The sequence below is a fragment of the Aquila chrysaetos genome, chromosome 10 (assembly GCF_900496995.4).
Source record: "Aquila chrysaetos chrysaetos chromosome 10, bAquChr1.4, whole genome shotgun sequence".
NCBI lineage: Eukaryota > Metazoa > Chordata > Aves > Accipitriformes > Accipitridae > Aquila > Aquila chrysaetos.
In genome coordinates, this window is record NC_044013.1 from 39,366,930 (window position 1) to 39,376,809 (window position 9,880).

At 39.2% G+C, this 9,880-nt stretch overlaps 1 protein-coding gene across 1 annotated transcript in view; it reads left to right on the forward strand.

Annotated features, from left to right (window-relative positions):
* ULK2 (unc-51 like autophagy activating kinase 2) overlaps positions 1-9,556 on the forward strand; it is a 41,084-nt gene extending 31,528 nt beyond the window's left edge. The window contains exons 19-28 of the mRNA XM_030029086.1: positions 371-657; positions 780-973; positions 1,491-1,600; positions 2,424-2,576; positions 3,317-3,525; positions 4,830-5,008; positions 5,942-6,060; positions 6,432-6,589; positions 7,472-7,607; positions 7,713-9,556. Of these exons, the coding sequence (XP_029884946.1) occupies positions 371-657; positions 780-973; positions 1,491-1,600; positions 2,424-2,576; positions 3,317-3,525; positions 4,830-5,008; positions 5,942-6,060; positions 6,432-6,589; positions 7,472-7,607; positions 7,713-7,780 (1,613 nt within the window). The 3' untranslated portion in view covers positions 7,781-9,556. The remainder of the gene's footprint in view (positions 1-370; positions 658-779; positions 974-1,490; positions 1,601-2,423; positions 2,577-3,316; positions 3,526-4,829; positions 5,009-5,941; positions 6,061-6,431; positions 6,590-7,471; positions 7,608-7,712) is intronic.
* Positions 9,557-9,880: the final 324 nt, after the last annotated feature.

The following is a 9,880-nucleotide window of genomic DNA, read 5'->3' on the forward strand; positions in this document are numbered from 1 at the left end:
CCTAGAGTCTTGGTGGCTGCACTTGAAATTTCGGTATTGGTTATGCCATTCCTGCTGAATCCAACCACTTTATTTGTCTTGATGCAGGTTGCCAGAGGTACTGCAGCTGCCAGTACAGCTGTCACCCTGAAGTCTTGCCTATTTGGCAGCTTGAACATCTCATCAGTGTAAAGTAGCTTTAATCCAAATATCCAACAGGCTAAATCCATTCTCCTTGCCCTCTAGTGAGTTGATGATCAAACATATCTTGTGATATTTGCAGTCCCATCTCCTTTCAGTTTAATGTTGATCTCCAACATTTTGGGCTTCATTGATACGTTTTCCAAGCACTGCAAGTAGAATTTTTCTTCATTGTTTTTCATCCCCACAGGTTCTCCAATACCACCATCTCAGTCTCCGCAGTCACTTTTGATGGGAGCGAGGTTGCAGAGTGCTCCTACTCTCACAGATATTTACCAAAACAAGCAGAAGCTCAGAAAGCAGCATTCAGACCCAGTATGCCCATCCTATGCTGGGTATGGATACAGTCATTCTCCACAACCAAGTAGGCCAGGTAGCCTGGGAACATCACCTACTAAACATATGGGATCGTCACCTAGGAGTTCAGACTGGCTGTTCAAAACTCCATTACCAACAATCATTGGCTCTCCTACTAAGGTTTGTTAAGTTTGCCACTGTCAGTAAAATGTGAAGTGGTAATACACCGCCTGAAACTATTCCCAAGAATATTTTGGGATTCTAACTTTGGGTTTTTGTGTTCTTGGTCTTGATTCTTAAAGGCAACAGCTCCTTTCAAAATACCTAAAACTCAAGCGTCCTCAAACTTGCTGGCCCTGGCTAATCGCCAGGGCTCGGCAGATACCCCGTTGCAGCCTAAAGACATCATTGACCCAAGGGATTTCACACACTTCCACTTGACCCAAGGAGGTGAAAAGCAGGGAGGAGAACAGCACAGTAAAACTACGTTTGGCAGGTAGGCATTGTAGTATTTATAACCTGTAAAGCTGGGTAGGTAACTTGGCAGAAGAATGTGCATTGTACACAGCAACTTGTAGGGGAAGAACATGCAAAAAGTGAGCTGTGAGGAGATGCTGAGGTTTGGTATATACAACAGAAACATTTTGTGCTGTGTATAAATATAGCATGGACTTCCTGGAGTGCTTTGTGCTGCTGTCTAAGTTCCCTTTTGTTTTGATTATCTGAATACAGAATTTCATTGCTTCTGTGAAGCCTATTCAGGTTTTGCTTGAAAATCTATATGACAAAATTTGCAATATGAATTTTTAAGAGAAAAAGGTCTCTTTATTTTTATGGTTAGTTCTATTTCAGTAGGTCCATGATGAACAGCGAGATTTCAAGACTTTCTGTACTTTTGTTGAAGAATTATCTGTAATAAATACCAAGAATCTGGAAGTCATCCTTAGTTGCAAGTTAGATAGGAAGATCTTACTGAAGATCTTTGTTGTGAATTCATATGTTTTTCTGTCTAGGTCTGTTAGTACTGGGAAGCTATCAGATCAACAGGTAAAGACTACCCTTGGTGGCCAGTTATACCAAGGCAGTACAGACAGCCTCAATACAGAGCGACCAATGGATACAGGTAAGAAACAGATTGATACATCCAAGCTGTCTTTATGTGCTAGGTTTTTTATGGAGTGCCAGCTAGATACAGCTCTGCTTCCAACTTTGATAATTGGTTCTGACAATTTTTAGCCTCAGTACAGAAGGCTTTTTTAATCTTTAAGGGGAGATGCTCCATTTCTTTAGCATAGCTTTAAAAATAACCAAGACAGGAAAATATCTATTTCTGTTCTAAACACAGAAATATGTCAACTGCCTATACTGGCTAGAGGGGTTTGGGCTTTTTGGTTTGGTTTTATTATTATTTTTAACACAACATTTGTGGGTGTTTCATTTCCTAATTCCACCTTGTTTTCATATGAAAGCCAGTTTATGTAATTCTGGGTCATTTTTTTTCCTCCTCTCTCCCCTACCTTGTCCCTTCCCACAAGTGGCCACCAGAAGTTCTCCCCTCATTTTTGAGCAGATGGAAGGAGTTCTGCAGACAGGGCTAGTCTTTAGTCTCCAGACCTGTCATGGTCTGCCTTTAGAATTTTTCTGTTGTATCTTTTGCTGCAGGACTGGTGGTTTCCTCAGGCTCTTAGAGAGAGCCTCTGTTGCTCTTTTCTAGGTGAGAGTAGAGCAGAGAGAGACTGAAAGTAAAAAGATACATGTAGACTGCATCTTGACTCTTTTTGTGTCCACTCAGCTTGTTTTATTTGCTGGCAGAACTTCTAACTAGTCCAAGTCATGGATCTACATCAAAGCATGTTGTTTTGTAGTGCTCCAATTTGCTGTATGTAATTACTTACTGGTATGATTATATGTAATAGGGACTACCTTGCTGAAATTTTCTCTTCCAGCTCCAGCAGGGGCCTATGGAATTGCAATGGCACCTCCTTCCATGGGAAGTGGGGCAAGTTCTCGGGCTGTCATGTTTACTGTTGGGTCCCCTCCAAGCAGCGCCACCCCTCCTACCTGCACCCATATGGTCCTCAGAACAAGAACCACCTCAGGTAAGACTTTCTTGACAACTGTAGACTGTTCTCAAACACAGTATTTCGGCTTGCTCTCTTCTTGGGCCAGTAACCTGATTATTGCCTTGCACAGTAGGTCTTTCTAGGCCATACAGTAAAAGTGCTCTGTAAAGTAGAGATTAGTATCAGATGGCTTCTGCCTTTTCTCTCCTAAAGAGCAGGCCAGAGGCTTGGATTTACAATACGCTGGTGTGTAACCTCCTGTGTACACAGCTTTACTCCAACACAGGGAGTATAATAGATCTATGACAAAGGTGGAGAGGAAAAGTTAGATTTCTGATTCTGCATTTTTGCCTGCTGCTGTGCATTGTACCAGAAACAAGACACAAGGGGTGTGAGCTGACTGCATTTCGGCATGTGTCAGCTATGTTGCCAAGTATCAAAGATCTCAAGGTAAAGGCCTCCATCTGCTCAGGATGAGCAGGAGTCTGCAGCAGTGTGCTTTTGTGAACTATAGCACAACTTTTGGTCTGTACTGTTGGACTCTCTGCCTTGGAATCCTTGTCAGCCATTTCCCAGAATCTGCGTTATGAATCGTCACTGTTCATTATGGTGTAGCCTTTGCATTCTCTACAGAGTGATGCAAGGAACAATGAGGAGAGCCTCCCAAGAGTGAATCTGTGATGACTACTGATTTGTCATTTGCTATCATCCGCAGCTCCAGCGCTGCGAGATGGAACAACCTATTAGACTGAATGTGTGTGTTATTTTTCTTGTAGTTGGATCAAACAGTTCTGGAGGGTCTCTCTGCTCTACTAGTGGCCGTGTATATATGGGCTCTCCTCCTGGTATTTATATGGGTTCTTCTCCTCCGGGAGCCGAGGCAGCTCCGAGTCTGAAGTACATGCCTTATGGTACTTCGCCTCCCAGCTTAGAGGGCTTTATCACTTTTGAAGCTCCTGAATTGCCTGAGGAAACTTTAATGGAGGTATAAAAAAAATAATTCAATGTTTTATAATGTATAATGCTGCTAAAACAGAGACATGGTAAAAACAGGACTGCTCAGTGCACTTCATAGTTTCCTCTTACTATGTCACGTATTCCTTTTCAAGATCTTGAAAATATTCCTGTATCAATTGTGGCCAATTTCTCTTTGGTAGTTATTCCTGGCATTTCATGTATTTGAATAGGTAACCAAAGGAACATGACTGCTTTTGTTCACCAGAGCCTTCCAAAGAGGCCTCTGTTTTCATGCCAAGTCTCTGGATGTGGGTGCTGACAGTAGCAATATCCCTCTGGGCATTGTTTGTAACTGCTTCTTCACAGTCAGTGGATGACATTAAATCCTACTTGTGGGAAGAGTGTCCTATATTTTTAAAGTGTGTGGAGGAGTGACACTTTAAAAACACAAATTGGGGTGGTCTTTCACCAGAATGGTATCCTGGGACTGTAAATTTCTCAAGACAGATTGCTGTTCTGTTTTCTCATTCACATCTTGCTGGAAGGTGTTTGGATCCCTATTGAATCTATACGTTATAACATGGATGCTTGACAGTACACTGTATTCTTCCCACAGATAGAGTTTAAAATGTATTTAGACCTGCATTACTAATGAAATTATTATAAATATTTCTAAGATATGTTTGATTAGTTTTGAAGGCTTTTTTGGTTTTGAGCAGAGACTCTGCATGTAGTATCTGTTTTAGTCACCAAGAAGCAGTGAGTTGTTAGCTCCAATTGAAGTTTTTTAGTTTTAAATTGTAAACTTTTGGCAACAGCCACCTTTTAACACAATATAATTCTAGATCTAAGTGTAAATTAGAGTGAAGCAGATAAGCGTGAAGCTTTAGATCGGTTCTTTTGTAGGTATCAAGTCTGTTACGTAATAAAAGCCAAATGTTCCTCCTGGCTTCTCATACAAGTGCCGAGCATACTTTTGGATTGCTGATAATATAATAACAAGTAATATGTCCCACTTGTGATTCCTTTAGTTGCTCAGGTTTCAACAAACATAGAACTTCATGTCCCAATTCCTTTGGCTTTGTTGAAAGACTCTTAAGTATAAGCTACAGTATCTTGAAATCATTAATGAAGAGAGAACAAGTTAATATCCATTGATCTGTTTGGACCTATTTGGTTCTGTAGTTCCTAATGCTGGCTCTACTACAATGTGATTTCTGCATAGAATTGACATACCAAGAAATCCTCAAATGATTAGCAAGAGTTTTTAAGTGTCCTTGTTTGCCTTATGGCTTTTAATGATTAAATTGTTGTTGTCTTTCCCTCTGACAGAGAGAACATACAGATACACTGCGTCATCTAAACATGATGCTGACATTTACAGAATGTGTTCTGGATCTGACAGCCGTACGAGGAGGAAACCCAGACCTGTGTACTTCTGCAGTATCGCTGTACCAAATCCAAGAGAGCATAGTTGTTGATCAGATCAGCCAGCTAAGCAAAGAATGGGGGTAAGTATGCGGTCAAATAGTATCAAGAGAATTAGTGAATATTGAATACATCAAAAATGTATTCAAACTATGCCCTTTTTGTTGGGAGTGATTGTTTTACTGTATAGAATCTTTTATGGGAGTAAGTTTTTAACAACTGAAGACAGATCAGAAAAAGCAAAGGATAGACACACGTTTGCCAGCAGATAAATAAAAGGACAGTGTTTTCTGGCCTGCCACATAAGTTGGGGAAACTGGTGAGGGGTTCAGGCTTGAGGTGCAGCAGTGCATTTCTAAGCTTAGAAATTTGTGTACCAGCTTCTGTTAGATCTGAGCCCTCATCTGTTCCTGTTGACCAGGCTGAAACAGCACTGAGGTGGAGGTTGGGAAGGGGTGGAAGGAGTATCCAAATTTGACCTTTTTTCAGTAGAACCAATCAGCCCTAATACAAAATCAAAAGCAAGGAGAAATAGGAGGAATTCGGAGTGGTGGGAAAGGGCAGTTCCACTTCCTGCTTTCTTCCTGAAAAAAAAAACAAAAAAAAACCCAACAAGAAAAAAAAACTGCAAAGTGTTTGCTTTTCACAACTGAGAATTCCAGGGGCATAGGAAATGACACTGTGAGAAAAGTACACCCAGTCACTTGTGGTAAGACATTGACCTCGGACAGTTAGTCCCCACAAATAAGTGTTCCTTTTTAAAATGTCTACATTAAAGCAGTTTGTATTTGTTGCTGCAGCTACTAGATGAGCAGATGTACTCTCAACCCGTGACAGTGTTTGTGAAGGGAAGGGAGGGGTGGCGTTGCATTTTAAACATCTGTCTTCCTTTGCTGCTGCTGCTGGGTCCTGTATAGGGTTGTGATTAAAAAGTGGTGTCTGCCCATGGCTTGAATGTGTTCAAGAAAGGTGTTTTGATACATAATTACTTTTTTTTTTTTCCCCCCCCTTCCTAGACAAGTAGAGCAGCTGGTGCTGTATATGAAAGCAGCCCAGTTACTAGCATCTTCTCTGCATCTTGCCAAAGCACAGGTCAAATCGGGGAAACTGAACCCATCCACTGCTGTTAAGCAAGGTAGATGCAACATAATCTAATTTGCGTTGCTTGTGAATTTTCTTTGCTGATACATGACTCAAAAAGCTTAAGTTGCAACATTTGTTTGTTTTCTTCTGCACAAGAGAGTTGTAGATATGTACAATTGCACAATTCTGATTGTAAACAAAGGTACAGCTAAAAACTGTTAAGAAATGGGCAGTTATTAACTTGGAATGGAAATTAACTTGATAGATACTTAATTCACAGAAGTGGCAGAGTAAATAAGCATTAAAAGCACAAGCTTAAACAGATTGACTTTGCTAGTGCTGGGAAAAACTGAACTTAGGCTATGTTGTTAGGTTGTTTTTTGTTTTGTTTTGTTCTTTAATTTCTTCTTACCTTTCTTCCAGTTGTGAAAAGCCTCAATGAGAGATACAAATTCTGTATTGGCATGTGCAAGAAATTGACAGAAAAGTTGAATCGTTTCTTTTCAGACAAGCAAAGGTTCATTGATGAAATCAACAGTGTAACTGCAGAGAAACTCATTTACAGCTGTGCTGTAGAAATGGTAAGTCACTGCTTTTATCTAAATGATAGGACATTGAGATGAATTGTTTCCTTCTCTCACATACCTCTTCTACAAAACCAGAAAATAGAATGTATGTTTCCAGAATTCTGTTCATGGTAATTTTTATTAGTCTTTCACTCTCTTTCCTGCCCTGCCTTAACTGTGGCTAAAGTTCCTGGCAGATACTGTTCCTCAGGGACATTTCCCCTACATCAGCACATTTGGTACATAAACACTAGGAAATGAACTCCTAAGCCACACAGCCCTGTGTGCGGAAGTCTCATCCAGTAAGGCTTACTAAAGCATAGAAGCAACAGAAGTAGCTTCATCAATCTACCAGGTCAATTAGAAGAACATCAGCCTGTCCATACAAAGCAAAAATGGTAGCAAACGTGGAAGCTTTTCATGTAATTGATAAAATATCTATCTGCTATGGAGCAGCTGCGGTAATCATAGAGGAAACTTAACAGCTTTTTTGATGAGAGGGAAGTCTTTTTAACACAGGTGTCACACAAAAGATACTGGCAAATATTGTGCTTAACTGATAATGGCGTAGTCATGCACAATTAATTTGTCTTCTTTACAAGAGAACATAGGTATAAGAACAAGCATATTTATTCATATGTTGTTGTAACACATGTAAACACAAAAGATGAAAAAGTGCTTTTATAGCTTGTATGTGCAGAATATCCTTAGTTAATACAGCACAGGCGCTATATTTTCTTAGACTTCGTTTTGTTTTCTTAGTTATAAAAACAGATCAGCTAAATTAAGGCTCAAAAATAGTTTCTTAATGACAGTTTTATATCATTAATTTTGAATTTTTCATTTCATTACTTGCCTAATGCAGTTTATGTAACTGAATCTCCTGAATGATTGTAGGTTCAGTCAGCAGCTCTGGATGAGATGTTTCAGCAAACTGAAGATATTACATATCGATACCACAAAGCAGCCTTGCTGCTGGAAGGACTGACTAAAATACTGCAAGACCCTGCAGATATAGAAAATGTACACAAGTGTAAGTTTATGTTGAATAATGAAAATATTGAAAACTACATGGAATTAATGCATTGTAAAATAACACTGAAGTCATCACCTGTTTTTTACCTCTCTCCGTTTGCAGATAAATCTAGCATCGAGCGAAGGCTTTCTGCACTTTGCTATAGCACAGTGGCTGTATATGAGCAGTAGGAATATCCCGAGGACCAGATGGTGTGAACATAAGGGACCACATCAGTGATACTGCACTTTTTTCACTACAGCTTAATTGTTGTCCTTGTTCTGCCCCACGTGGAAGATGATTCTTACATTTCTGTGGTGACTACCAAAGAAACAGCAGCATATTCAAAGAGGAGAAATTCCAAAAGTACACTTGCCTTACTGATCCAGCAGCTCCTTCTTCTTCCTAGCAACAGAATTTAAAAGAATCTCTCTTCACATTTCAAACTGATCCTTGTACGTGTGCTTTGAACTTGAATGATCAGGGTTTGGTGTTTTTTTTTTTCCTCATGAGGTTTATAGAGAGTGGATCCTTCTGCATCAGGTACAAAAAGACATTTCCCTCAGAAGATTCCCTCAAAAGCTTGTGAAAAATATTTTTAAGTTGTCAGTAAAATATGGCAGAGTGAATCTGGGAAATCCTAACCATGTGCAAGTGCTGTTGGAAGCTTTTGGGGCTAAGCTGGCTTGTGTCGGAGCTCACATGTTGTAAACATGGCTCAGCTTGTCATATGAAGGGATGGTGAGAAAGCGCTTTTTTACACAGGGGAAAGATGGTAATGGAAGAAATTGCGCTCCATCTGTGCAAAATCCCCAGTGGGTTTTCAGCTGATGTGGATACAATTTGATGATCTTCTTCCAAAATATTTTGTTTTGCACTAATTTACTAAAGCAACTGTATATTCATTTTTGAAGAACTATATAAAAAAAGAGAAAGAAGGCACAATGGACTTGGCTGAATTTCATTTCAGTGTACATAAAATTCTTTTCAGAATTTCAAATGTAGCTTCTAGAAGACTTTCAAACAAACTGTAAAAACTTGTATTCATGTGAACCTTTCCATTTTATACCTATTTGTCTAATACTTGAGTAACTACTGCTCTGGACTTTCTCAGTAATAGCAATGTTGAGTTGCTGGTTGTTTGCTTTTTATATAGATTTGGTTGCATCTTTTGTTGTGCATGCGATATGTGCATTAATGCCTGCAGTCTCTAGGGGTGTAATGACAGTTCTCTGTAGTTTGTTTCTTGGGCAGTATTACAATAAATACTGTAAACTGAAAGGTTCTGCAAGGAACCATGCAAAACCAGAAAATAGTGTTGGGGTTTGAGATGCTGATAAATTGATGTAGAATATCTACATATCGTGTGTGAAAAATCAGGATTATTTTGTGTGCATTTTGGGGGAGAGGTGGGAAGCTTCATTTAGCCTTATAGGCATTATCATTTCAAGCATCCCATGAGACCATCAGGACAGCGATTTGCAAAGTATTTAGGCAGATCAGCTTCTCTGGAAATGGTTCCTATACTTTATTTTTGGGACTTTTTTTTGTTACTCAACTGCTTGAATACTTGAATAAACCATTCTCCAGGACAAAATAATTTTAATCCTCTTAAACACAGTGGTCTGAACTATTTGACAAAGTTGTACAGGGCTTACACATCAAAATACTGTTCAGTGTTCGGATAACCATGTGTTTCCTTTACTTTGACAGAGTAATGTACTTTTTACCTTATTTATCTGTATGAAATTCCAACAGTTAATTTGAAAGTGTTTGTTTATATAATGTTTGTATTTTTAGGTCTTTAATACGGTGTTTCTACCTCTCCTTTGTAATTGCATGCATTATTCTTGAAACTAGGTAATAACTCACTGAACTGTTGTGTAATAGCCTTTTTATTATGGCCTGTATAAATGTATATTAAGGTAAAAATAAATACTGACACTAGAAGTGTTTCTATGGTAAAACTGAGTTTTTGTGTCTTTGTAACTAAAGGCCAGTGGTGTTAACTTCATAAAAAACAGGTTTGTACTTTGCTGGTTAAACCAGTTGCTGAATGTTCCCCTCAGCAGTTGGACATGCTACCAGGGCAGGATGGGGCGACTTGCTGGAGTTCGTTATCTCTGGGTAGCTCTGGCACAAAGTGTCCCCGACTTTGTTTTCCCTTGCTTTAGGAAAACAATTTACCCTGCCTTTTTTTTTTTTTTTTTTTTTTTAACTTGGATTTGAAAACAAGTATGCTAAGTAGGTTCCTGGGTAACAGCTGTGTGTTCTTTCAACAAGGTGCTTAT